This window comes from Phacochoerus africanus, chromosome 14, assembly GCF_016906955.1.
Source record: "Phacochoerus africanus isolate WHEZ1 chromosome 14, ROS_Pafr_v1, whole genome shotgun sequence".
In the NCBI taxonomy this organism is placed as follows: Eukaryota; Metazoa; Chordata; class Mammalia; order Artiodactyla; family Suidae; genus Phacochoerus; species Phacochoerus africanus.
The window spans coordinates 51,337,695-51,362,882 of NC_062557.1; the positions used below are offsets into that span (position 1 = coordinate 51,337,695).

Below are 25,188 nucleotides of genomic sequence, written 5' to 3' on the forward strand. Positions count from 1 at the left end.
AGTTCCACATCCTCGGAGCACCGTGGAAGTAGTAGCTGCTCTGCCTGTCACTCTCATCCTCACCAAGCACTTCAACTCTGTGAGGACGAGCGCTCAGACTTCCACACCGCAGTGCCCTCTGCAGACCACGTACTTCAGCTCAGCAGCGGAGCTGATCCAGCTTCCCCCTCAGATGATGTAAGACCTTGGGCCCCCACCCTGCTCCCCTTCTCCTGGGGCCTGTTCTGTGTCTGTCAGTTCCTCTTCAGCTTCATTTCGCATACGGCAGCCTCCTTCCAAAATGTGATCTGTGTGGTTCTGGATCCAGCCCGGCTTCCACTCCAGCTGGTCCCTCCCTTCCTCCTTGTCCCAGCAGGTTACGCGTCCGTTCTCCCCTCTTGCCCCTCCCTCTCCACCTCCTGGCTCATCCAGCCCGGGGACCAGCATCTCCTCCCTCCCACAAATGACCAGGCCACTGCCTTGGTTGGTACCAGTGTTTATTTCGGGGGAAGGGCTTGAAGGCCTAGATCGGTCCTGCGGGCTCCAGGGGCTTCCACCTTCTCACTTGGCCTTTGGGTTACGGAACTTGCGTCCAGCGAAGACAGCCTTGTCCCCAAGAGCCTCCTCAATCCTGGAAAGCAAAGTCAGCCGATTTATTCCAACCCAAGAGCCCTCAGCTCCTTACGCCCAGGCCCACGGCACCCACTGTACCTCATGAGCTGGTTGTATTTGGCCAGACGCTCTGAGCGGCAGGGGGCACCGGTCTTGATCTGAGGAGGGAAAAGGAATTCCAAGGGTTGCATGAGCCTAGAGAGGAGCTCCTGGGCCTGGCCCTGAGGGAGCAGCCTGCGGTGGCATTCCGCTCCAGGGCAGGAGGCTAGGGCCCCCAAGAAAACTCAGTCAGACCCTCGGCAGAAGGGGCCGCGTACCTGTCCTGTGCAGAGCCCCACCACGAGGTCGGCGATGAACGTGTCCTCCGTCTCCCCGGAGCGGTGGCTCACCATCACCCCCCAGCCGTTAGACTGAGCCAGTTTGCAGCTGGGGGGAGAGGACACTTGATGAGGCCTAGCGAGCCCTCGTCAGTGGGGAAGCCAGGGGCTGGGTGGGGCTTCTCCCTTCTGTTTTGGGGAAGGATAATGATAATGACGAAGTTCTTTGAGAAGTGGGAGAGAAAGGGAGAGTCTTGATTTTGAATTTGGGCTCCTGAGCCGCTGGTGGGACGAAGCAGAATCTGGGAGACAGGGATGGCATGGCGTGGGCTGGGGGTAAGGCATGGCAGGGTGACAGTGGCAAAGCTCTTGGGGTTAGGTCGGGAGTCAGTCAAGGCTTTGAGGGCAGGAGAGGAGGGTGGGGTGGGCAGGAGCTGAGGGCAAGTCCCTGGAGTTAGTGGACGAGACTGGAGCTGGAGTGGGGGGGAGCTGGGCTGGAGGGAGGCCATGGTGCAGCCCCGGCCCGGGAGGCACTCACGCCTGGATAGATTCAGTCACAGAGCCGATCTGGTTGACCTTCAGCAGCAGGCAGTTGCAGGCCTTCTTCTCAACTGCCTGGGCAATCCTCTTAGGGTTGGTGACTGTGAGGTCATCCCCCACGATCTGGATGTTGACCCCCGAGAGGAAGGAGGTCCAGGTCTTCCAGTCATCCTGGTCAAAAGGGTCCTCAATGGAGACCACTGGTGGGAAGGGGCAGAGTCAGGTTAAAAGTCAGATGGGAGTTCCTGCCATGGCACAATGGGATCAGTAGTGTCTTGGGAGCACTGGGATGCAGGTTCGATCCCCAGCATGGTGGGTTAAGGACCCAGCATTACTGCAGCTGTGGCTTAAGTCACAACTGCAGCTCGGATGTAACCCCTGGCCTGGGAACTCCATATGCTGCAAGGTGGCCAAAAAAGAAAAAAAGGAAGGTCAGAAGGGCCACATGGAGGATCACCAGGGCAGAGAGTCTGGGCAGGGATTGCAGTGGAGCTAAGGATTGGAAGGACCACACCGGTGGCAGTGGAGGCCCCAAAGCTAGTGTGTTGGCAGCGGCTGGAGGGTGAGCAGGGGCAATGGCCCCCCCAAGGGCTCACCAGGATAGTTCTTGATGAAACTCTTGTACAGCTCCCCCAGCTTCTCCCCGGTGATGTGCCGGGAGGGGTCGTCAGGTGACTTGAAGTCGAGATCATACTTCCCGTTGCGGTAGAACTCAGATGCCGCCACATCCATGCCGATCACCACCTTGTCGGGGTAACCAGCTGCCTGGATGGCCGTCTTCAGCAGCTCCAGGGCTGGGAGGGGGCAAGAGAGGACCTGAGGCTCCAGTGCACCCCATCCCTGTGGGGGCCCGGGAGTTCTGCCCCTCCGAGTGCTCACACTGACCTTCATTGTTCTCCAGGATGTTGGGTGCAAAGCCGCCCTCATCTCCCACATTGGTGGCGTCCTTCCCATATTTGCCCTTGATGACCCCCTTGAGGTGGTGGTAGACCTCAGCGCCGATGCGCATGGCTTCCCTGAAGGAGCTGGCTCCCACAGGCAGGATCATGAACTCCTGCATGGCCAGCTTATTTCCCGCATGGGAACCCCCGTTGATCACATTGAAGGCCTGAGAAGGGGAGACAGACGGTGCTCAGACCTGGGCCAGGGGCGAGGGATCAAGAAGGGATGGGGGGCGGGGGAGGTGGACTCTGGGTTCCCCTACTTACTGGGTGGTCTAGGGTGAATAATTTTACTCCTCAGAGCCTTTTTCCTCATTTCTATAAAACAGGAATACCACCTGCTTACCCACAGGATCTTATGTAGAAAATTAGAAAAATTGAATGTAAAGTTCTTAGCATGGGCCTGGTGTATCAGCTAACACTGCCATGGCGCTTACTAAGCCTTTCCATGTATTTTAGTGGCTCATTTCATTCTCAAAACCACGCTATTACTAGTGGTTAATTTATTATCCTCTACTTTGCAGATGTGGAAATTGAGGCATAGAGAGGTTAAATAAACTTGCCTAAAATCACTCAACTAGTAAAGGGACAAATCCAGGATTCAAACCCAGCAGCTTGTCTCCAGAAACCCAGGCTATTACTATCTGCCTAGTAAGTAACAACAAATGGTAACATTATTACTGCGGTTAAATTCAAAAGGTTTCCACAAAGATCAAGTCTGGTTTAATAAAGATTAAAGATACAAAAATAGAATGCCAAGGAGTTCCCAAAGTGGCTCAGCAGTAACGAACCCGACTGGTATCCATGAGGATGCGGGTTTGATCCCCAGCTTTGTTCAGTGGGTTAAGGATCCGGCATTGCTGGTATAGGTCGCAGATGCAGCTTGGATCTGGCGTTGCTGTGGCTGTGCTGTAGGCTGGCAGCCGCAGCTCTGATTTGACCCCTATCCTGGGAACTTCCATATGCCACAGGTGTGGCCCTAAAAAGACAAAAAAAAAAAAATTTAAAGACAAAATGCCAAGGTCCTTGCCATAAGGACGCTCTCGATCTGATCTGGGGGCAGAGTGAGAAACAGGAGTTACTAAGCCTGAGATTGGAATGTGAAGGAACCGGGTTACATCAAGGCAAAGAAGCAGAGAGGGAAAGGACGGTTTGGATTGTGGGAAAGAGGGAGGGCTGGACCGCAGCAGGAGAGCTTCCATTTCAGGAAACCATTTGTTTGGAGCTGGGTCTGGAAGGTGGACTTTCCAGGGGCTCCTTTGCCCTCCTCAGTGGACGGGGTCACTGTGGGATGAGGCGGTGCAGCTGCACTCACAGGGACGGGGAGGACCAGGTCTGGGTTGCCGGCGAGATCTGCAATGTGACGGTAGAGCGGGACCCCCTTCTCGGCTGCTCCAGCCTTGCACACAGCCAGGGACACGCCCAGGATGGCATTGGCCCCAAACTTGGCTGGAGGAAGCAAGTGCAAAGGAAAGTGTGAGAGCTCCTCCTGCAGGGTTTGCTGTCATTCCTAGAACGTCCCCTCCGGTCACCCCAGGAAGAACCAAGAACTCCACACCACTGGGCGCTGAGTTTGTTAACAGATCTCTCCCCCCGCAGCCTGAGGTGGTCTGAGAGCCCCCACCCCAGCCTCATGTCTGCGTCCATAGCCCGGCCCAGGCCTGGCAGAGGGCAGGCATCAGGAAATGCCTGTGGGATGAATACAAATCCAGCCAGTTACGATGTGCCCCAAAATGTGGGATACGGAAATAATCCTAACCAGACCTCAGCTCGAGGTCTCTCCCTCCCACCCCCCGCCCCGGCTCCCGCAGCCCATCCCTTCTCTTGTCCCTAGCCTTTCACTCACACTTATTTTCTGTCCCATCCAGCTCGATCATAAATTTGTCCACTTTTTCTTGATCCACCACACTTAGTTTCTGGAAGGGCAGGTTGCAGGAGGGGAGAGCAGAGGTTAGATTTCTGGGCAGTCAGGGCAGGTGCCGGGGGAAAGAGAAGTGCAGGTATTTGGGGCAGATGGGATGGCCTGCCAAGCCTGAGCCACTTGCGCTGAGGCAGCAGGGGTATGGGTGGGAGGTGAAGCGGTGGGGGATCCTCCACTTGCCTTTTCCAGCAGCGCGGGGCCCAGAGTCTTGTTGATGTGCTCCACAGCCTTCAGGACCCCTAGAGAGGCCGAAGGAGGGGTTCAGATCCTCTAGCCAATGAGGTCTCTTCCTGTGGCCCCAGCTCCGCAAGCACCTTGGGTCCCCGTCCTCTTCCCTATGCAGACATGGCATGCCACGTCTGGAAGCCATCCCCATGTAGGGCTCCTCAAGGCTTGCTCTTTTCTCACCTTTGCCCAGGTAGCGAGATTTGTCTCCATCTCTCAGTTCTAGAGCTTCATAGATACCCGTGGAAGCCCCGCTGGGCACAGCAGCTCGGAATCGGCCTGGGGTGGGAGGAAGTGGAATTTCACAGAGAGTCCCATCCGCCCCTAAAAGCCGACATCTCCTCTCTGAGCCCAGGAACAGGAGGCAGTGCAGAGACACTCCTGCTGCTGCCTGCTGGGGAGCCAGCCTGGACGAGGAAGGCCTGGGCAGAAGTCTGGGGAAGTGGGTCCCAGAGAAAGGAGTGGATGTGGCATGGATCCGGGGGGCAAAGGCAGATGGAGTTGGGGGTCTTCCCAGGCAAACCAATTCAATGGGCCTGTGTTAGTTACCCTTGGCCGTGTGCAGGTCCACCTCCACTGTGGGGTTGCCCCTGGAGTCCAGGATTTCGCGGGCAAAGATTTTCTGCATGGCCATGGCTGCAGGGCAAGAGGTTTGAGGGAGTGTGGACAGTTGATCCCTTAAGGAACCCGAAATCCCTTGCCCTTTAAGAGTCTTCCCCACCCCAAGAAGGCAGGTGCTGGAGCTAAAAATATCCCACAAAAAGGTCACAGACCAAAGTGGCAGGCGCAGCCCCCTCCCCCACTCAGAACAGCTCCTATTCCACCCCCCCATCTTAAGAATCCAGGGGCCTCTCTTTGAGTCCACCACTTTCTGAACCCCACTCTCACAACGGTGCACTTATGCCTCCTCCCGCCACCCTCTGTTCAGACACTCCCTCCTCCATGGCTTCCTAGCCCTCAAAGCCTCTCCTGTTATTCCGGTTCTCATTTGACTGCTCCCCAGCCTTCTCGATATCCTCAGGGACCCCAAATTCCCCCTCCCCCGACTCCAACTCTAACTACCCTTTTCTGCCTGCCTCTCTTCACAGTTCATTTTCCTATCCTTGAGTACCTCCGTCCTGCTTGCTCCAACCCCTCAAGCACCCCCAGTCCCAGGAGGAAATAAAAAGGTGCTATTTCTGCCTTCTCCACGGCCAGCACCACCTTCACCCTTTACTGCCCCCCACCCCCTGAGGCTGGAAGAGTCATCAGACCTGGGATGTCTTCGCTGGGCTCCGGAGTAGAGGTGGCAGCTGGGACAGTGTCAGCTCACCCCCTCTCAGGCTGGGCATTTATCCCCGAGGCACCCTGTACCCCAGCCAGCCCCGCCTCTCCCCCTCTCCATCCTCCTCCTCCAGCCGGGCTGGCAGCCAAGTGCCCACTACAGCCTAAAGCAAAAGCCTTTGGCCCTGGGCAACTGCCCCCTTCCCCAAAGGTCAGTGACTAACCCCTCCTTTCTCTCTGCTTCCCAATAAAATCCTTATTTTTAATTCCACTCCTGGGGAGAAACAGAGGAGGGGCTTCAGAATCGGGGGGGGTCTCTCCCCTCCCCAGGACTAGATTCCTCTTTTGCAAAGGTTAAAGAGGAGCTGGTGCCCTTTAGGAAAGGCCAGGGGTAACCTGAGCCCTGCAGGGCTGGGGAGGGGGCCTGGAAGAGGGGCTGCAGGAGTGACATCCACTCGTGCCCAGCTCACTTGTCAGGCGGGGAGCGTGGGGGGCTGCCTCTGTCCTCAGTAGGGAAAGGGGCAGGGGGTTCTGGGCAAGCTCTGAGCTCTAAAACTGAACACCCCACTCCGTAGGCGTGAGGGTCTCACCTCTTAGGGTCCTCATAGCGGCCTCTCTCGGCCCCACCCCATCCTACCCTCTCTCGGCCGGCAAGGGGGGTGGGGGAGGGGACCGGCAGACGAATTTAGACCAGTCCTCAGAGTTGGCGCAGCGCCCTACTGATAGCGCTGGGACAGCACTTATCGCCCCGCGTGGAGACGGCCAGTCAGGAGCCCTTTCCCCACCGACGGCGGGCGCTTCAGGTCGCGATCCCAGTTTATCAATGAATGGTGTTCAAGCAAAGTGAAAAAAAATGAACAGGAGTGTGGCCCTTTCTGAGCGTCTGACCGCCGTGGCGGGGGGGGGGGGGGGGGCAGTTGGGTGGTCCGCTAACAGCACTGCCCGAAAGCGCGTCTCGGAATTTGGTGACTTTCTCCGCCTGGGCGTGTTGGGCGGGAGTGAAGTCTGTGCCGACTTGGGCTGCAAACCCAGCCGGGAGCGGAGGGCACGCTGGGGCTTGGGCCAGCAGGCTGGCCGGCCAGAGGGCGAGGGTCACCGGCGCCTCGGCTAGTCGCCCCTGATTCGGAGGTCCTTCCCGCAGGCGCCGGAGCGGCCAGCGCCTGGTGACTCACCCCCGGCCCTTTCCCGAGCTCTCCTCCCCACCCCGCCTGCCCTGCGGGGGTCGGTCTCCCAGCCCCCACCCCAGGATCCCTACTCCCGTCTTCCATCTCACCCCCCCCCCCTTATCTCTGGCCGCTCCCTCTTGGGAGATTTCCACCCTGGGGTAGGGGGTGCGGCAGGCCAGAGGTCAGGAGATGGCGGGCGGGGAGCGCCGCCACGTGCCCGCGTGCGGCCCCGCCCGGGCCGGCCAGTGACTCAGCCACGGCGGCTGTCGAGGAACCAGGCTCGGGGGGCGGCGGGTGCCTTTAGGGTTCGCAGCGGCCTCGAGAGCACCGCGCCCCTCTGGGGGGGACGGGGAAGGTACGAAGCCCCTTCACGCCCGGGAGGCGCCCCTCCCCCGAGGGACCGGAAGCGGCCAAGCCCCTCAGCGGACCGGGCGGCCAGCCGGGGCTGGTTCACCTAAGCCGGGTCCTAACCCCACCCGCTTCCCAGCGGGCGGCGAACGAACTCATCGCACACAATTTCTTAGCATAAGTTTTACTGAAAACAGAAGAGGAAAAAGGCCCAGGGGGCCAAAGCAGAAGGGACTTTCCTCTTCTTGAAAAAGTTGCATATTGAAGCCCTAGTATTCTTCCGCCTTGAAAAATAGGCCCGCCCGCCGCGCCCCGCGGGCGCCGAGGCTCAGTGACCTCTGCAGAGACAGGGTAAGGGGGACGGACGGCGACCCAAACTGCTGACCGGGGCACAGTCATGGAGTGAGGCCTAAGGCTGGAGCTGATCCAGCGCGAGGGATAATCCCCGTGGAGTCGGGTGGGCTCCAGCGAGTGCAACTTATGCCGCCGTGCAGATGCTGAGGACAGAAGTGTCCCCGGTGGGTGCCTTCAACTTGGAAAATGGGGTATTTTGTCAAATTTCCCTTTACTGCCTTTATTTCTTGAATAAATAAAATCAAGAGTGCAGAAGCAGTAACGTGCGCGCCTCACCCCCGCCCCTTCCGCCCAGCGGCAGACACGTCCCCGGCCCGCCTTCCTTCTCTGGGGGTCCAAATCGGTCCGGCCCAGCGCGCCCCGGCGCGCGCCCGCGAAGCCGGCGGCCGGCCCTAACCGCCCCACGCGCTCTCGCTCTCTGTCCCGGCGCAGGCGCGGGCGCACGCGCTGCCGCCGCCTGCCGTTCCTCCCCCCGCAACCCCACAGCAGAGGTGGGGGAAGGGGGAGTCGTTCCGTTTAACCCTGAGTTCCCCGAACCCTCTTAATTTGCTAAATTTGCAGCTCGCTAGTTCTTTCTCCGTTCACTTTCCTTCCTCCCTCTGGCTCACTCTCTTTCCCTACACCAAAGTCTAATATTCTATGCAAATTGGCGCGAGCCCCAACTCTAACCCCCTCCGCCCCCCATCCTTTCAGCGTCGGTTCCCATCGAACTCGGCAAATTTTGCAATAGGGGGAGGGATTTTTTAAATTGCATTTGCAAAGTTCGGTATCTGGGCAGGCGAGAAGGAGGAGGGAGGGGATGAGGAGTAGGCCCCGCCCCCACAGCCCTTTGCAAATAAAAATCTAGGGGGGTGGGGAGGAGCAGGAAGTGGCGGTGCGAGGGCTGCTGCACAGCTAGCAGAGCCGCGGTCCGGACGGCAGCGCGTGCCCCAAGCTCTCTGCCTTCCCCCGCCCGCCAGTCCGAGGCAGCCCGAGCCCAACCCGCGGCCCCAGCAGCAGCCCCGAGAGCAGCCCCAGTAGCAGCGCCATGGCCGGGTGGAACGCCTACATCGACAACCTCATGGCGGACGGGACCTGTCAGGACGCGGCCATCGTGGGCTATAAGGACTCGCCCTCCGTCTGGGCCGCCGTCCCCGGGAAAACCTTCGTCAACATCACGGTACTGCGAGGCCTGCGGGGTCTGGGGAACTGGCCGGGCTTGGACCCTGAGGGAGGGACTTGGGTGGGGGCGGGCACGCTCTGGAGAGCGCAGCGAAAAGCCGTGGTCGCTCCTGGCCCTGGAAGTGGCGCGAATGGTGGCTGCACGTGAGCCGGTCCGTCCGGGGGCCCCCCGAGCCGTACGTCCCGGGCGGCGGCGCCCGGCCAGCCCGCCGGCCCCGCTCTCCGAGACGGGGCGTTACATCCGGGGCACAGGGCGGGGAGGGGCGCGCCGCCCGGTGCGGCGGCCCACTTCCGTCTCCTCCAGGGCGGGGCGGACACACGCTGCAGTTTCAACCTGGGATTGTGATTGAGAAGGGACTCGGGGACCCCTGGACCCTGAGCTCCACTTCCGCCCGCCTGCTCGCGCCCCCTCCACCATTGTTCCTCCTTATGCGGTGGGAGCCCGGGTCGCGTGGCCAAGGTCCCATGCCCGTCCTCTGCGCTCCCTGCCCCTCCCAGCTCCGTTAGAGAGGGCTAGGCCGCCTCACGCCCTCCGCCCCCCCCGCAGTCGGCACGTTAGACTCAACATTCCTGTGAGACCGATCCCGGAAGTCCCCTCGCCCTCCCTTCCCGCCATCCGGCGGGGCCTGGAGCAGGGGAACTTTGTGAGAAGTTCTAGGACTGTATTATCAGTGAAGGAGTAAGGGATGACTTCTGCTGTCCCCTCACCACCTCCCCAGTCCACACTGCCCGGAAGTGGGGAGGGGGAGCGGAAGTTCGAAAGGGGGGGAAGGGGATTTCCGGGCGGGAGGGGACCGGATGTGGGGATTTGGGGTGTAAGGGGGAGGGGAGAGAGTTTCCCTGGGGTATCAAGACCCGAGAGCTGGCTTGCTGGGTCTAGCCCCAGGCCCCCTCCAAAAGTTTTTCAACTTTCCCGGAATGCCCCCAGACATCTTGCTTCCTCCTCTTAGAGCACAGATACCTGGACCTGAACTCAAGGTTACTTAGAGACCCAGGCGTCCGGGCCCCTAACAACTCCTGTAGAACCTTTGACCAAATAAGGGCAAAGTTGCTTCTCCTGCTTCGCCCGCCCCCTCCCTTCCCCTCTTCGCTTCTGCTTTTCCTGAAGGAGACTTCTGAGCATTCAAAGGCTCCCCAGTCCATTCCACTCCACTCTCCTCACTCCTTTTTGGCCCCCTTTATTTCCTGGGTTTGCTTTCCCCAAGAAATGACATCTAAGTCTCCAGGGGAATATGTCGTCCCTTTCTGTTACCATTCTCCTAAGTTTGAGGATCATGATATTTTTGTGCACGAACTTCCGACAGTCCTGAGTTTCTCAAATTTCACTGGTGTGTACAAAGCACATAACATACACCCCTCCCAGGGGGGTTAGCTTCCTGAAGAAATGGAAGGCAGGTGGGTCCTTGGAGAAGGTGGGAACCTTGGTGTACTGACTAACTTAATGGTGCTTGGTTCCCCTTCCAGCCAGCTGAGGTTGGTGTCCTGGTTGGCAAAGACCGGTCAAGTTTTTTCGTGAATGGGCTAACGCTTGGGGGCCAGAAATGCTCTGTGATCCGGGACTCACTGCTGCAGGACGGGGAATTTACCATGGATCTTCGTACCAAGAGCACTGGCGGAGCCCCCACCTTCAATATCACTGTCACCATGACTGCCAAGAGTGAGTTTCTGAGTTTTTTACCCTTTCTCTAATGGACCTCCTTCTGCTAATCTTTCAGGTTTTCTTTGTGGATTCCCCCGTATGAAGGGATCAGGCCTGGGACGCTGGATTGTCCCTCTAGTTCTGTCTCAGTTCCTCATCTTAGAAAGAAGTTGAACTGTATTACCTCTTAAGTTCCTTCTTGCCTTGAGCCTTTTTAGCTGGGAAACTCTCTGGTTTTCTTGGAGGAGGTAGGCTGTTAGTTCTAAGTCAGCTCTTGAGCTCTTGTCTTTGGGGCTCTTTGTTAAAACTTGGAGGTGGCAGGCTCATCCACAGCCATTTCTAGCCTGAACACATGAGTCAACTGTCTGCGAGCCTTTGACCCCTAAATTTTACTGTGTTCCTTTCCAGCCTTTAAGCTTGATTTTCCCCTTTTGAAAAGCCCTATTGTTTCAGGGTGACTGACAGCCTGCCTGTGTGTGGGGGGTTGGGAAAGATGAGGTTGGGTTACAGCCCCCAGGGCTGGACAGCTGCTGAACAGCTGGCGGGAGCGGGATTGTGACACCTGGGTCCTAGCCTCCTTTCTCTTTCCTCCAGCGCTAGTCCTGCTGATGGGCAAAGAAGGTGTCCACGGTGGTATGATCAACAAGAAATGTTATGAAATGGCTTCCCACCTGCGGCGTTCCCAGTACTGACCTCGTCTGTCCCTCCCCTTCACTCCCCACTGCTTTTGCACCCCTCTCCTTCCCACACACACACATCCACCATTTTTATTTTTTGGGCCATTACCCCACACCCCTTATTGCTGCCAAAACCACGTGGATTGGGGGCCAGGGCTGGATGGACAGACACCTCCCCCAACCCATACCCTTTCCTGTGTGTGGTTGGAAAACTTTTTTTGTTTTTTGGGTTTTTTTTTTTTTTTTTCTGAATAAAAAAAGATTCTAACAAGGTGCTGTGTGGTTTTAGCCTGGGTATCAGGACGGAGGACAGCCACCATGACCTGCCTCCTCCATTCTGGCTTGGGGTTAGGGTTGAGGCACTGCACATCTAGGAATTTAAGCTTCTTGCTGTCGTGTCCAGGCTTAAACATCTGCTTCAGGGTCTACCTGGCAGGTGGCTCAGCCCTTCCGCAATAACACATCCAGCCCCAGGTCGTCAGTCTGCTAGCCAAATTGGTGGATAATGGAAGAGCCATGCAGCCTAGAGAATGGGTCCAGGCCTGCGGGCAAGGCAGGGCCGGTTGAGTCATCCTCATGTGTGGGTGGGGCTCCCCTCTCTGAGTCACAGCAGATGCCTTGCTGGTGCTGCCCCCAGGACTACAGGTTAGCCTCCTTTGCCCCCTTATGGCAGAAAGGGGCAACTTCCCCAAAGGTTAAGTTCACCCGCATGAGAATGACCTCACCCTTCTTTAGTCCACAGTAGCAATTTTATTAACCAGTAAGTGAAGACCCCATCCCTTTGTGTCCCCAACCCATTCAAAAGGATGGAGTTGGGTAAAGAGAAACCCCGGGTGGAAGTGTCTTCTATCCTCGGCATAGAAGACTGGGAAGGAAGAGGGGCTGTGCAAATAAGTCATTTGGCGGGGGGGAGGGGGGGGTGCTTTAGACCAAGACGGCAGCTGAAGAGGAGACAGAGGGTGAGGGGTCTGTTGAAGACCCAGGAAAGACAAGGGGGGCAGGGGCTAGGGAGCCAAAGGAGGTGGGAAGCGTGGGGCTGGAGCCCAGAAGTGGGGTCCGTTCAGAGGCAGGGTGGTCCCTTGGCTCCCCTTCCTCATCGCCCTCTTGCTCCTGGGTTTCTTCTTCCTGCTCCTCGTCCCCAGGACCCCGATGAACAGGCTGCTTGCAGATGGGGCAGGTCTTCCGGGTCTGAGTGAGCCAGGGGTCCACACAGCGGCTGTGGTAAGCTGCCAAGAGGAATGAAGTGAAGGCCCTGGTGCCTGCTGGTGGAGTGGGGGTGTGGGCACAGCAAGTGAGGGCCTCACCGTGAGCACAGGGGAGCACCCTCAGCCTGTCACCATCCTCATATTCGTCCAGGCAGATGGCACACACATCATACTGGTCCCCTGATGGAGGAAGAAAAGTGTCCTGTTATTGAGCCATCCTGGAGGAGGGCCCACGAGAACTCACTCTGGGAGGCCTAAGGTGGAGCTAAACACTGCAAAAGTTATTTTCTCTGGTTCTGTGGAGCCAAGAGAAGCTAAGATGGAGCAGGGTAGAGCATGAGGAATTTGGGGTTAGAAGGGACAAGCAAAGAGAAGCAGAGGTAAGAAGGGAAGTGGGTTTTTGGGGGGAGGTGTGAGGGTGGAGAGATAGGGAGTGGGAGGAGCGGAAGTGGGGGGGCAGGGCTTCTGCTATGGCCTTATATGGGCACTGGAGGTGCCAGGGTTAAAGACCTAGCCCCTGCTTACCTGTGTCTTCTCTCTCAAGCGGACTCTTCCCCACTCCTTCCACTTTTCTGCTTTTTCTACCTTTTCCCTTACAAGCAAGGTCGTCCATCTTTCTCCCTAACTGTTCCATTTAATTACATTTGCTTTCCATCTCCTGCTCTAATCCTGTTCTGTCCTCACTGTATGTAATAGAGGAAAGGTGGCCTCTCAGGCTGACACCTCTTCCCTGCTATCTGCCCCTGCTCTCCTGGCTCAAACGCCTTCAGAACCAGGTAAGTTGTGGGCAAGGCCTGCTCCCCGCCGCCGACCCTGCTCACCCTTTTGATAGTCATGTGTAGGAATCTGTTTTAGTTGCTCTTTGGTCAGTCGATTCCGCTGGAGCCGTTTCCGGTGCTGGATACAACGAACTATCTGGTGAAAGGGGGAGTGGATGGATCCGTCTTAACAAAGCCAGAAATCCAGTACAAACCACTCCCATCTTGCAAGTCCAGAACCAGTCTGGCTTTAAAGGCCCCAGCTCTTCCAATCTGTTTCCTGAGCTACTTACCATCACTGCTCCCATGGCCAAAACCAGCAGTCCCACAATCCCTGTGAAAGGGATGAGGTAATAGCCCAAGGGGAAGCTATTGTCTGGGACCAGGAGCACCCGAGCCCTGGGAAAAGAAGGACCAGTGTCAGAGGGGTAGGAGAGGCAAAAGAACAAAGAGGGACAAAGAAACTGGCTCTGGACAGGGCTTGAGTGTGGACTGGGAAGGAGGTGGGAAGAAAGTCAAGAAGCAGAGTATGAAGGGCCTGAGGCTGAAGGGCTGGGGCACAGGCTTAGGCTCCAGGCTGGCATGGAAGTGCTGAAGAAGAGTGGGAAGGAGGGACGAGTCCTACCCCTTCTCGTAGACAAAGAGGGCACGCAGGTACTGGGAGCTCCTCTCCCCAATGAACACAGACGGGATCCAGATCTGCTGCTGGATTTCCTCTGCAGGGATCAGGGCATTACACACTGGGGACCGAACCTCCCACAGGAGTCCTTTGGTAACCCTGGAGTTTGGCTTTCTTGCCCCAACCCACACAAGGACTGACTTTTTTTCCCCAAGCCTTCAACCCTCCCACCATCTCTCAGTCTGAGCTCTACTGAAAACCCAGCTGTCCAGATCCCCGGACCTTACCACTATTCCACACCATGTTCAGAAGTTCATTGGAGTTTACGTTGTGAACCACAGCAGCACCATACCCAGCCTTCTGAGCATTCAGGACCTAGGAAGATGAGGCAGATTGGAGCCATCATGGGCCTTCCTACCTCAGTCCTGATGCATTTTTTTTTTTTTACCCTTAGCCTCCCATCTCCCACTCCACATTCAGCAACCTTGAGGTCAAAGTTGCAGTCGAATCTTCGAAGCAGTGCAATAAAGACTGACCCATTGACCGGGGCTGGGGGTGGTGGGGCAATGGGGCTGCAGGCATTGTCTGGGTGAGCCTCCACAAGGAAGCCCTGGGAAGAGAAGCAAACAACAGTTGGATTTTATCTCCCCAGGTTCTGCTCCCACAAGTCCTACCAAGCACACTGGCCCCCACATGCTGCATGTCCTCATTCCTGGGGGTCTGAGCATCCCACCCAAGTCAGAAGTCCACCTCTTCTCTTAGATGCAATTGCAGCAAACAACATCTCTCTACCAGACCCTCCAACACTCCTCTCCTTTTCCCAGATGAGCAAATCTATATCCCGCACTCCTAGTTAATTCTTTTGCCTTCCGGATTCCCTCTAATTGTAACCCAATTCTCTATTCATATCACTCTCTTAAGCTGTTTCACATTCTCTACTCTAGTACATGCTCCTACAGCATATACTCCCCTCTGTTTAAAAGAAAAAAAAAAAGTACCGTAAATGAAGTTACTTGTGCTGAGCCCCATAACACCAAGCTTAATTTATAATTTTAACCTCCCCCAGAAATGGAATCCAGCACTAGTGAGGTAAGCTGCCCGAGAGTCCCCCTACCGTCTCCTAAAGAAAGGTGATCTTGCCACAAATAAATCAGCTTTTTTGCCAGCATAACTTTCCTGTCCCACCCGCTTCTACCCATAAGTCTTTAGTTTTGTATAGTTCTTCAGAGATCCTTTCTGTCTGCTAGGTGGGATACTGCTCAATCCATGGGGTCATTGAATACAAGCCAGTAAAAGCTTTAAAATTCACTCAGTTGAATTTTGTTTTTTTAACACCCTCTTCATTTTCCAATTACCCATCTTGGAAACAACTATACTGGTATCTATGGCCCAACTGAGTTATTGCTATGTGGCAATCTTTGTGAAGTACTACAAAGCTGCTTACCTAATTTAATTCTCACAATAATCCTGTGGTAACTTTTATTGTTATTCCATCTTTACAGTAAAACAAACTAAGGCCCAGAGAGATAATTAACTTGTCCAAGGTCATAAAAACCAATAACTGGCTCTAGAGACCCTACTGATAAGCACCACCCCTGGTGCCTTTTATCTTGGTCCACTTTCAGTCTCCTTCATAAGGCTCAGAGTTCTAAAGTAGACTTTGTCTCCTCCCTCCGATTCTGGATTCCACCAGGCCAGATGTGCTCTTGCGCTAAGTTCCTAACTTGACTCTTCTACCTCCAGCTTCAATCATCCAAGAGGGAAAATTTTGGGAAACAGGAAAAAGGGAAGAAAGTCACCTGAAGTCCCTCCTGGCTCAAGGCAGCCCCAAAGAGAGCTGGGAGGTCTGCAAAGTCCATGCTGGCATTGTGGTCCGAGATCTGCGGCAAGAGTCCATGTCTCTCCTTTAGCCTGCAACCTCTCCCCTTCAGCGCCCTTCCCCCATCTGCCCCTCAGACTCACCGCTCGAATAAGCCCCTGGCTGGGGGCCACTCCCCACAGCACAGTGGCCACAACCACAGGAAGCGGGAAGGCCGCAGGGTGCATGGCAGCGGGAGGGGAGAGGCGGAGGAGGCCGCGTCCCGATAGCAGGAGCAGAAGCGGAGTTCTGCGCCCTCTCTGGCCCTTCTTCAGGATCCCAGGGGTCCAACCACCCCCAGGTCCCACTTCTCAGCTACATGGGGACGCGGGGAAGGACCCCCGACTCGGGGAGTGAGCTAGCCAACCCCCTTAGTGGAGCCGGGAAGGCGACACTAAAAATACCCTTTTCTGGTATAGGAATAAAACGGGGGAAAGGAACAGAAGCAAGCCCAGGTGACAGAAAAACTTCTGGAAGGGTGGGGGGAGATCACGGAGGTGGGACTTCCGGCCAGGTGGGCCGTATTCCCATTCCCTGTAAAAGGGTTTCCGCCAAAGAAGGTCAGGCCGCTTCCAGCATTGGACGCTCCAGACGAAGGACTTCCGGTCCTAAAAGTCCGGTTAAAAGAAAAGATTAGAGGTGAGAGGAGTGCCTGTACAGACGAAAGGAGCACCGAAGCCCCAGGCAACAGCTTGGTTGTTTCCCCTCTAGTGCCCAGGATCCTGCAACTGACTGGCTTACAAACCTCTCCGCCTCCCTCTGGCCGCCGCCACTGCCGCCGCCGTATCTTCAAGTCTCGCGAGAGTTCTCCCACACACATCCCTCCCACCAGTTGAGAGCTTCCCGTACCTACCGCGAGGGACTGCCTAACTCGGGCTAGTCTAAGCTCACGAGATCTCGCGAGATCTTCAGAAACCCTCTTCTCTGTGTTCCCGCGACTCCAATTCGATAAAAATTGCACCTATGCTCTGGCTTCCTAAATCAGCCACACCCCTTCCCGCACCCATTCTGGAAGCTCCTCCTTCAGCTCCGCCTTACTCCCGGCTGCCCTTGCGCTCGCGCCTGCGCCAACTTCCAGCCAGCGCTGGACCTGAGAGCCGGAGGGGTGTGCGCGCGCGCCCTCGCCCCTGTTGCGCGCGCAGTGTCACCTTGGGCGCGAGCGGGGCCGCGCGCGCACGGGACCGGGAGCCGAGGGCCATTGAGTGGCGATGGCGGCGACGGCGAGTCCCGGGGCCGGTGGGATGGACGCGAAGCCCCGTACCTCCCCTAAGTCGGTCAAGTTCCTGTTTGGGGGCCTGGCCGGGTAAGCTCAGGCCCCAGGGATGGGACAGGAGGAGGAAAGGACGGGTGCAAGCAACCAGGCCCGGCTCATCTTTGGATCTGTTAGAGTGAACCGAGCCGGCACGGGGTCAGCGCGGTCCCCGTCGTAGTGCGAGATCCATGATGGGCTGCCAGGATCTTTTTACCCATCGCAGGGTCCCTTCTGGGCTGCATGCACGGCTCCTGCCGGGCCACCTGAGTTTCCCAACCCATTGCTTGGCTCTGAGGGGCTGTTTGGGGTTCCAGGTCATTGCATGGCTCCTGCTGGACAACGTGGGATCCCAGGTCATAAGTGCCCACCTATCCTCTTTGGGTCCGACTGCATGCAGTCCTGGGATCCCTGCTTGACACCCTTGGAGCTGCATGGAGCACTTTTCTTGCATGGCCCCTACTGGACCCCTGGACTTTTCAGACTTATTGCTCTTGGTACATGCGGAGACTCTTGTACACATGTCCGCCAGACTCCTAAAACTTGGTCAATCACATGGCAGGCCCTGCCCTTTGTGACCTCTTGTTGCCAGGTTCCAGGGGGCATTGGTAGATCTGGAACACCTGGCCCTTGACTCCACCCCTTTCTTCCCCCAGGATGGGAGCAACAGTTTTTGTACAGCCCCTGGACCTGGTGAAGAATCGGATGCAGCTGAGTGGAGAAGGAGCCAAGACACGAGAGTACAAAACCAGCTTCCATGCCCTCACGAGCATCCTGAGGGCGGAAGGCCTGAGGGGCATTTATACAGGGTACTGGGGCCAGAGGATGGGGGCGGGTAGGGTGTGGGTTGGCAGCTCCAGACCTTGGCTTGATGCACTGACCCCTTCGCTCCCCAGGCTGTCAGCTGGCCTGCTTCGCCAGGCCACCTATACCACCACTCGCCTTGGTATCTATACCGTGCTGTTTGAGCGCCTGACTGGGGCTGACGGTACACCCCCTGGCTTTCTGCTGAAGGCCCTGATTGGCATGACTGCAGGCGCGACTGGTGCCTTTGTGGGAACTCCAGCTGAGGTGGCTCTTATCCGCATGACTGCTGATGGCCGGTGAGTTCCAGGTCTGAGCCTGACCCCAGCCCCGTTCCCTAGAATCTCCAGTGAAAGACCTGATTTCTTATCCTAGAGCTGGAGTACAGCATTCACCCGTTCACGGCCTTCTGGCCTCCTTTTCTTCGCTCCTGTGGGGACAGGGTGGTCTGTCCTGAATTTGGCCTCTTCCTGCCTTCCCGCCAGGCTTCCACCTGACCAGCGCCGGGGCTACAAAAATGTATTTGACGCCTTGATTCGAATTGTCCGGGAAGAAGGGGTCCCCACACTATGGAGGGTGAGTGAAGGGGCTGGAGACCTGGGGGGCGTGGGGGTCAGGTCTTGGGCATTTCTGACTCCACCCCCCCCCACCCCCCACCCCAGGGCTGCATCCCTACCATGGCTCGGGCCGTCGTCGTCAATGCTGCCCAGCTCGCCTCCTACTCGCAGTCCAAGCAGTTTTTACTGGACTCAGGTGAGACTCAGAGCCGAACCCTTAGCTCCCCACCTGGCCTGAGCCAGCTCCCAGCTGACCGCCACCCCCCTGCTCCGCCTCCCCCAGGCTACTTCTCTGACAACATCCTGTGCCACTTCTGTGCCAGCATGATCAGCGGCCTGGTCACCACTGCCGCCTCTATGCCTGTGGACATTGCCAAGACCCGGTGAGTACGTAGACCTGGGCCTCGAGGGGGTCGGGAGGGCCCCTCTTTATGGCTCTCATGCCCCTGCTTCCTCTCCTTCAGGATCCAGAACATGCGAACGATTGACGGGAAGCCGGAATACAAGAATGGGCTGGTGAGGAAGCAGGGCTTGGGGCTTGGGCGGCAGGGTGGGCTGCCCTGGGAGGGCGGTGGGGGTGGCAGGCTGAGAGGGACAGGGCCCCAGAGGCCAGGTCCCAGCCCCAGCGCCCTGCCTGCCTGCCTGCCTGCCTGTCTAGGATGTGCTGGTGAAGGTCATCCGCTATGAGGGCTTCTTCAGCCTATGGAAGGGCTTTACGCCGTACTATGCCCGTCTGGGCCCCCACACCGTCCTCACCTTCATCTTCTTGGAGCAGATGAACAAGGCCTACAAGCGTCTCTTCCTCAGTGGCTGAGGCGGGAGCAGAGGCCCGGAGCCGCTGTGCCGGGGGCTCCCACTTGCCCGCTGCTTCTACAGTCAGTGCGCCCCCCCGGGGGGCCTAGACTCTGCTGCCCTGGGCCCCTCTATTTATTACCCCTCCACCGTGTGGCCCCCTCCTCTGCGGTAAAGACCTTGGTGTGTCCTGCCCCTGCTCCAGCTTGCCCTGCCCAACTTGTCGCCATCGTCATGATCTCTGTCCCCGGCTGTACCTTGGGGGAGCTGGGAGGCTCCACGCGGATTTCCGGCTTCCCCTTGGGTATTAGTTGAGGGCACAGAGGACAGCAGGAGACCTGTGCCGCCCCCGCCCCCTGCCCCGCCGCCCTCAGTGAGGCAACCGAGGCAGAGTTGAGGGGACCGGAGAGCCCAGAAGCTGTCCGGAAGGTCAAGGGTCTGCAGCGGGAGGACGCGGCCCTTCCTCCCGCCCCCTCCCTGAAGACGTGGTTAATAAATTGGATTGATGACACCACCCCCAAATCTGGAGAGTTGTGGGGGCAGGAGAGGGAGGACACTGGACAAAGAAGCATGCCCCCCGCAGAAAGGAGCTGGAGTTTTTAAGAAAAACAATGAAAGAAAAAGCACCCGCTGGTTTTATGCAAATGTTATGTAAAGCAGTCATGCCAGCAGCAGCTGACTGGTGAGAAAAACTCAAAACTCCAGACCCCGTGTGTTGCTTTCCAGCCACTCGCCCTAGAATGTAACTAACAGACACCCAGGTCATCGCCTGTTAACCCCGGAGATCTGGTGACTGCTTCCTCAGCCTGAAAAGAGAGGGAATAGAGTCTGAGGGGGGAAGGCTGACCTGCCAGGGGGTGAAATGGGCACAGAGCCAGGCCCCCGAAGCCTGGAGGCTTAGGAGAGGGAGGATGTTGGCCCAAGACTTGCTCTGGCCTGCAGGCTGGGGAGAGCCACTGCCTTCTCTGTTTCTTTGGAGATGTGTGACTCCCAGGCCCTGCCCTCAAGGAGCCCAGAAACCTCTCAGGGCACAGGAAGGTCAGTTGGAAGGAAGGCTTCTCCCAAGCCAGGCCAGAGGACAGGCAGGCAGCAGGTGGGAGCTGCCCCCTTGGCAGAACCTCGCCTGTAGAGGAGGAGGTTGAGCTCAGCAGCCTGGTGGCACTGCTGGGCCCTCCAAGCTCGGCCTCTCTTACCCCCTCCGTGTACATGCTGGCTTGGGCCATGGTGGCCTTGGAGACACTTGAAGCCTGGACCTTGTCCTCAAGGAGTTCCAGGTCCAGAGGGGAGGATGACATGAGGAAGCCGGGAGTCAGCAATAGCTCACTGCAGGGTGACGTGGCGCCCCAGGCCCAGCCTGGGCGAGGAGAGACTGCAGTAACAGGCTGGTCGGGGAAGGGGTGGGACAGCATTCCTGAGAACCAAGGCTTGGAGGAGACATGCCGGGGAGCAGGTGATGTCTGCAAAGTTTTTAACAGCTGGGGCGCAGGCCTAGTGTGCTGTGAGAGGGAAGCCAGGCCGTGAGATGGTTGGTGCACAGGAGTCTCGACTGCCAAGCTCAGCCTGTCCTCTCTCCAGGGAAGAGCTCAAAGCAGGAAAGAGATGCGGTCAGGTTTTCAAATTAGGAAGATTCTTCCTGCACCATCTGCCAGAGGAGGGTCTCCATGGAGCCAGAAAGGCTCAGCCCTCTCACTCCCCTTCTCTAGGTCCGAGTCTTGGCTTGGGCTGGAGGTGGGAGAGAAAGGCCCACCCAACGTGCTAAGGGGACTGGCAGAGTTCTAGTGAGAAGTGGCTTCCATTTGCGCGCCTTCTGGCTTAAGAGCAGAAAAATGAGAGTAATTTGGTAAAACCCATGAAGATGGCACCCCCCACCCCCACCCCCACCCCAAAGGCCTTCCCCTCCCTGTCCCGCTGCCCTGGGCCAAGCAGGAGAGCTGCACTTCCGAGGCCATGGCTGCCAGCCGGCACCCACCTGCACTCTTGGTACTGCAGGCTGCAGACAGGTAGCTTCAGCATTATCACTGAGCTCCTGGGAAACACAGGTCTTGAGCTAGAACTTGCTCAGGATGGCCTGGTGGGTGGTGACCCCAGGAGAAAGGGGACACCCCAGGCAGGGGACGTGCAGGCCAAGACTAGAGCTTTTGGGGGTGAGCAGTGCAAATAGGGTGGGTCACTTGGGACCTTGGGAATGCTAGTGACCGTGCCCCAGCCTCATCTCCTTCTCCAAAAGAAACACAATTCTATTTTTAAATTATTTTTTATTATACAAATAATATACATGGTGGAAAACTAGAAAATGCTAAGCCGAGGAAAAGAAAAGAAAACCACCCCTGTTTGTACCACCCAGAGACAACCAGGGCTCACGTCTTGACAAATCTGCAAGTTTTCTTCAATACACAGACACATGTGGGAACCGTGCTCTATTCTGTTTGTTGTTTGCTTTTTCCGAAAACCTCCCCAAAGTGATGCTGAGGACCCAGTGGTCTGGGAACCTGCCATCCATGCAGCATAGGGAGCTCTCTGTTCTAGGACCAGCCCCAGCAACTCCATCCCATTACCCGTCGTGATTTGCTGGGTCTGAGATTGTGTGCCCCTGGTGTGCAGAGGAGGCTCTTGAGAAAGGAAAAACAATTAGACCTCCCCTGACCCTCTGCTCCTTACCCACCCGCCCCCCCCCCGCCGCTGGATCCCAATAGGAAAACCTATGAGAGCCTCTCTTGGGTCCCCAAATCAGCCATCCTCAGAGGCTGTGGCCTGAGTACCTAAAGCCCACTGTCCCCAGCAGGTCCTGACCACGAGCCTGACTCAGGGCTGACGGCCGCCGCCCCCGGAGCAGAGGCCCCACGCGGCCATTAGGCCGCACCCACAGGAAGAGGCTAGAGCGGAAAGTGGGGAGCAAGCCTTGGAGGGAAAGCAGCCAGGCCCGGGGCACCGTCACCTGCCTTTCCCTCTGCAGCTCTAGATGCGTGGTGTGCGTGGCTGTGGCCAGGGCCTGTGGTTTCACCTGCCGGACCCAGATCAGCAGCAGGATGAGGATCACAGAGGAAAACAGGAGCCAGAGGAGACCCAAGACATAGAAGCCCAGGGAGAGGCAGCAAGAGTCCAAGTTGAGAAAAGGGTCGTTTCTTGAGCTGTCCAGGTTCTCTGGGGCCAGCCCAAAGGACTTCGAGAGGTTGACATATTCAGAGCTGGTGGTCACGGTGAATTCTAAGGCACTAGGGAGGGAAGCGGGTTCTGTGGAAGCTAAGAATATGGTTGGCTCCGGGGCTGTCGGGGTTGTAGGCTCCGGGGTGGTTGTGAGGAGCTCTGGGGTGGTTGTGAGGGGCTCCGGGGTGGTTGTGAGGGGCTCCGGGGTGGTTGTGAGGGGCTCCGGGGTGGTTGTGAGGGACTCCGGGGTGGTTGTGAGGGGCTCTGGGGTGGTTGTGAGGGGCTCTGGGGTGGTTGTGAGGGGCTCTGAGGTGAGTTCTAGAGTTGCAAAGGACATGGTGGTTCCTGCAGCACTTGGGGCTGTGGCCTCTTCCTCAGTTGAAGGCGAGTAGGGCCTGTGGTTGTGTAGGGGCACAGTAGGGACGGAGTAAAGCAGGCCCCAGGAGGTGGTGGGGTCCCAGGTGTGGCTGGACGAGGTGCTCACAGGCGCAGCCTTGGTGGCAGGCACCTCGTCATCGTAGACGTCATACTCTAGGCTGTCCTCAGGGCTCAGGGTGGGGCAGCCCTCCCCTTTGTAGGTGTAGACGAACTCGGCCTGGTCCGAATTGCTGCATCGCACACTCCGCACGTTGGGTGTCATGACCTTGACGTCCACGCCCTCCTTCCATTCGTACACGTTGTTGGTCTGCAGCCAGCGTGTGAAATAGAGAATCGCGCAGTCACAGAGCCAGGGGTTGTCGTGGAGGAAAGCGAAAGGCAGGAGGTGGCTCCCGAAGAAGCCCTCTGGGATCGTGCGCAGCCAGTTTCCTTGGAGGTAGAGCGTGTCGGGTTCCTCCAACCCATCCAGCAACCCAGGGGGCAGCTCCTTCAACTGGTTTTCTGCCAGGTTGAGCTTCTTCAGCTTCGGGGTGGGCGCCAGGAGGCCTGGGGGCAGAGTCTTCAGCCTGTTGCCCCGCAAGTAGAGCTCCTGGAGGTGGCTCAGGCCATCCAGGACGCCGGGAGACAAGGAGGCCAGCTCGTTGAAGGAGACGTCCAGGGTGACCAGCGCCGGCAGTGCCTGGCCCAGCGAGGGCAGGCTTTTCAGCTTGTTGTGGGCGAGCCTCAGGGTCTCCAGGTGCGGCAGCTTCCCGTCCACCTGCAGGCGGGTCAGCTGGCACTTCCCCAGATGCAGCTGCGTGAGGCGAGGCAGATACACCAGGGACGAGGTGGAGAAGTTGCCCAGCGGGTTCTCACCCAGGTGGAGGTTGGTGGTTTCTGCTTCCAGATCTGGAGGCGGCGCCTTCAGCGTCTTGTTCTCACAGTTCATTTCCACCTGGCTGGCCACTTTGGTGACCTCACAGATGGAGTGGGGGTGTGACGGGCCTGGCAGCAGGAGCAGCAGGAGGAGGAGAGGCATGGGGACCTGTGGGCAAGGGGCGGCTTGAGTGGGCACCTCTCCGGTATGGAGCCGGTAGATTTCCTCCAGGCCCTGGCCCCCACTGCAGCCTCCAGCATCCCTTCCAGAACGCAGCCCCCTGACCTCCCATCCTCTCCACTCCCCCTCCGCTACCCTGGGCCCCCAAAGCCGAAACTGCTCGCTCCAGGACCTTGGCTTTGTATCCCTCCCCAGGCCCTGGCCCCAGCTTACTGGCTGGCAAAAAGACCTCCGGAGATGCAGAGCTTCTTCAGGCTGTGACTGGGTCCTTCTCCCTTCCAGCTCCAGGGAAGGCCTGGTCAGGGCAGGAAGGGGGTGGGGATGGGGAGGAAATGCCAGCCTGATAGGGGCTCCTGGGACCCCGGGGGACTGTCTCCCTCCCGGACACAGACCCTTATCGCCTCTTTCCACAACCTTTCCCCAGCCCCGCTTCTGGCTCTGTTCTCTCTTCTGTCCTTCTAGACCGGGGAGATTGCGAGTGGACTCAACGACCGCTCTCTTCCAGCTTTTTAGACACCCCCCCCCCCATTTCCCCTTCACAGCTGCCTTCTTAGCATTGCCCAAATTTAACCCTCCCCTCCCTCCACCTCCCCCCCCAACTCTGGGCCATCCCTCCCCTACCCCCGCTCCAGGGACAGGGTCCTTGCCATGGTCACCAGGGCTCCCCGACCCTCTCCATCCACTGGACACTCCTCCGCATGGTCTTCCTTGTCCTCTGCAGCCGGCACGCCCGTGGCCACTCCCACCGTGGGACACAGGACAGTAATTTTCTCTTGGTTTTCCTCTTGCCTCTCTGGCTGACGCTACTCAAGCTCCTCTGCAGGTCCACCTCCCTCTACCCCCCATGAAAGATGAACCTGCCCCCAGAGTTCACTCTTCGACCCTCTTCTGCTACACAAACACCCGAGGTCATCTATTCCCTCTCTTGCCTTCGACCAGCGCCTATCCCCCCGCCACTCACCATCTTCCTCTCCAGCCCAGAGCCCTCTCCTGAGACCCAGACACACATGTGCCACTGCCTCTTGGATTTCTTGGCGGTCCCACAGGCCCTGAACAGTTTGTTCAAAACTAAGCTCATTGTCTCTCTGCAAGGAGCCTGTCCTCCTGGGGAGTCCAGCCCGGAGAGTGCTCCAACCTGCACTTGTTTATCTGGCCATTTGCCCAGTCCAAGCCAAGTCCCGGATGGTCCTCCTTAACTCCCTGCCCCTTTATCCCCACATCCAACCTGCCACCAAGTTCTGCTGATTTTTCCTCCTAATGCCCCTTAAACCCACCTCTCCCCACCCATTGCCAGCATTCCTCATCCAGGGTGCCGTGTTCTCTCCACGCCTCACTGCAGCAGCCTCCCCACGGCTTTCCCAGCTTCCTGGCTTTCCTCCTTCTCCCCACTGGAATGGTCTTTCAGAAATGCAGATTTGATGGAGTTCCCGGCATGGCACAGCAGAAAGGAATCCTACTAGGAACTATGAGGTTGTGGGTCCGATCCCTGTTCTCATTCAATGGGTTAAGGATCCGGCGTTGCTGTGAGCTGTGGTGTAGGCTGCAGATGCGCCTGGGATCTCGAGTTGCTGTGGCTGTGGTGTAGGTTGGCAGCTGCAGCTCCGATTAGACCCCTAGCCTGGAAACCTCCATATGCCATGGGAGT

At 57.7% G+C, this 25,188-nt stretch overlaps 5 protein-coding genes across 8 annotated transcripts; 2 read left to right on the plus strand and 3 right to left on the minus strand.

Annotated features, from left to right (window-relative positions):
• Nucleotides 1-459: 459 nt before the first annotated feature.
• Nucleotides 460-6,441, minus strand: ENO3 (enolase 3). Of its 2 annotated transcripts, none has more exons than XM_047759018.1 (12): nucleotides 6,389-6,441; nucleotides 5,085-5,171; nucleotides 4,719-4,814; nucleotides 4,491-4,549; nucleotides 4,236-4,305; nucleotides 3,705-3,838; nucleotides 2,334-2,556; nucleotides 2,045-2,242; nucleotides 1,447-1,648; nucleotides 909-1,017; nucleotides 691-749; nucleotides 460-610 (listed from the first exon to the last, which is right to left on the minus strand). In XM_047759018.1, the coding sequence occupies exons 1-12, from the start codon at nucleotides 6,402-6,404 to the stop codon at nucleotides 541-543; spliced, it is 1,323 nt and encodes a 440-aa protein (XP_047614974.1). In that variant the 5' UTR covers nucleotides 6,405-6,441; the 3' UTR covers nucleotides 460-540. The 2 variants fall into 2 exon arrangements, with proteins under 2 accessions (XP_047614974.1, XP_047614975.1); XM_047759019.1 differs by lacking the exon at nucleotides 6,389-6,441 and adding an exon at nucleotides 5,789-5,877.
• A 2,057-nt stretch (nucleotides 6,442-8,498) lies between these two features.
• Nucleotides 8,499-11,414, plus strand: PFN1 (profilin 1). Its single transcript, XM_047759025.1, has 3 exons — nucleotides 8,499-8,825; nucleotides 10,292-10,484; nucleotides 11,061-11,414. Exons 1-3 carry the CDS (start codon nucleotides 8,694-8,696, stop codon nucleotides 11,156-11,158), a joined length of 423 nt encoding a protein of 140 aa, XP_047614981.1. The 5' UTR covers nucleotides 8,499-8,693; the 3' UTR covers nucleotides 11,159-11,414.
• A 459-nt stretch (nucleotides 11,415-11,873) lies between these two features.
• Nucleotides 11,874-16,568, minus strand: RNF167 (ring finger protein 167). 2 transcript variants are annotated; one of them, XM_047759023.1, is made up of 10 exons: nucleotides 16,437-16,568; nucleotides 15,688-16,191; nucleotides 15,525-15,605; nucleotides 14,210-14,335; nucleotides 14,013-14,100; nucleotides 13,732-13,822; nucleotides 13,400-13,505; nucleotides 13,170-13,263; nucleotides 12,448-12,528; nucleotides 11,874-12,369 (listed from the first exon to the last, which is right to left on the minus strand). In XM_047759023.1, the coding sequence occupies exons 2-10, from the start codon at nucleotides 15,769-15,771 to the stop codon at nucleotides 12,068-12,070; spliced, it is 1,053 nt and encodes a 350-aa protein (XP_047614979.1). In that variant the 5' UTR covers nucleotides 15,772-16,191; nucleotides 16,437-16,568; the 3' UTR covers nucleotides 11,874-12,067. The 2 variants fall into 2 exon arrangements, with proteins under 2 accessions (XP_047614979.1, XP_047614976.1); XM_047759020.1 differs by lacking the exon at nucleotides 16,437-16,568 and adding an exon at nucleotides 16,329-16,426.
• A 91-nt stretch (nucleotides 16,569-16,659) lies between these two features.
• SLC25A11 (solute carrier family 25 member 11) lies at nucleotides 16,660-19,499 on the plus strand. The gene is made up of 8 exons (XM_047759024.1): nucleotides 16,660-16,886; nucleotides 17,489-17,641; nucleotides 17,729-17,935; nucleotides 18,122-18,212; nucleotides 18,299-18,389; nucleotides 18,477-18,576; nucleotides 18,658-18,709; nucleotides 18,852-19,499. The coding sequence occupies exons 1-8, from the start codon at nucleotides 16,792-16,794 to the stop codon at nucleotides 19,005-19,007; spliced, it is 945 nt and encodes a 314-aa protein (XP_047614980.1). The 5' UTR covers nucleotides 16,660-16,791; the 3' UTR covers nucleotides 19,008-19,499.
• A 2,164-nt stretch (nucleotides 19,500-21,663) lies between these two features.
• Nucleotides 21,664-24,895, minus strand: GP1BA (glycoprotein Ib platelet subunit alpha). Of its 2 annotated transcripts, none has more exons than XM_047759027.1 (3): nucleotides 24,818-24,895; nucleotides 23,757-23,838; nucleotides 21,664-23,531 (listed from the first exon to the last, which is right to left on the minus strand). In XM_047759027.1, the coding sequence occupies exons 1-3, from the start codon at nucleotides 24,838-24,840 to the stop codon at nucleotides 21,723-21,725; spliced, it is 1,914 nt and encodes a 637-aa protein (XP_047614983.1). In that variant the 5' UTR covers nucleotides 24,841-24,895; the 3' UTR covers nucleotides 21,664-21,722. The 2 variants fall into 2 exon arrangements, with proteins under 2 accessions (XP_047614983.1, XP_047614982.1); XM_047759026.1 differs by lacking the exon at nucleotides 24,818-24,895 and adding an exon at nucleotides 24,165-24,761.
• Between the last annotated feature and the right edge of the window lie 293 nt (nucleotides 24,896-25,188).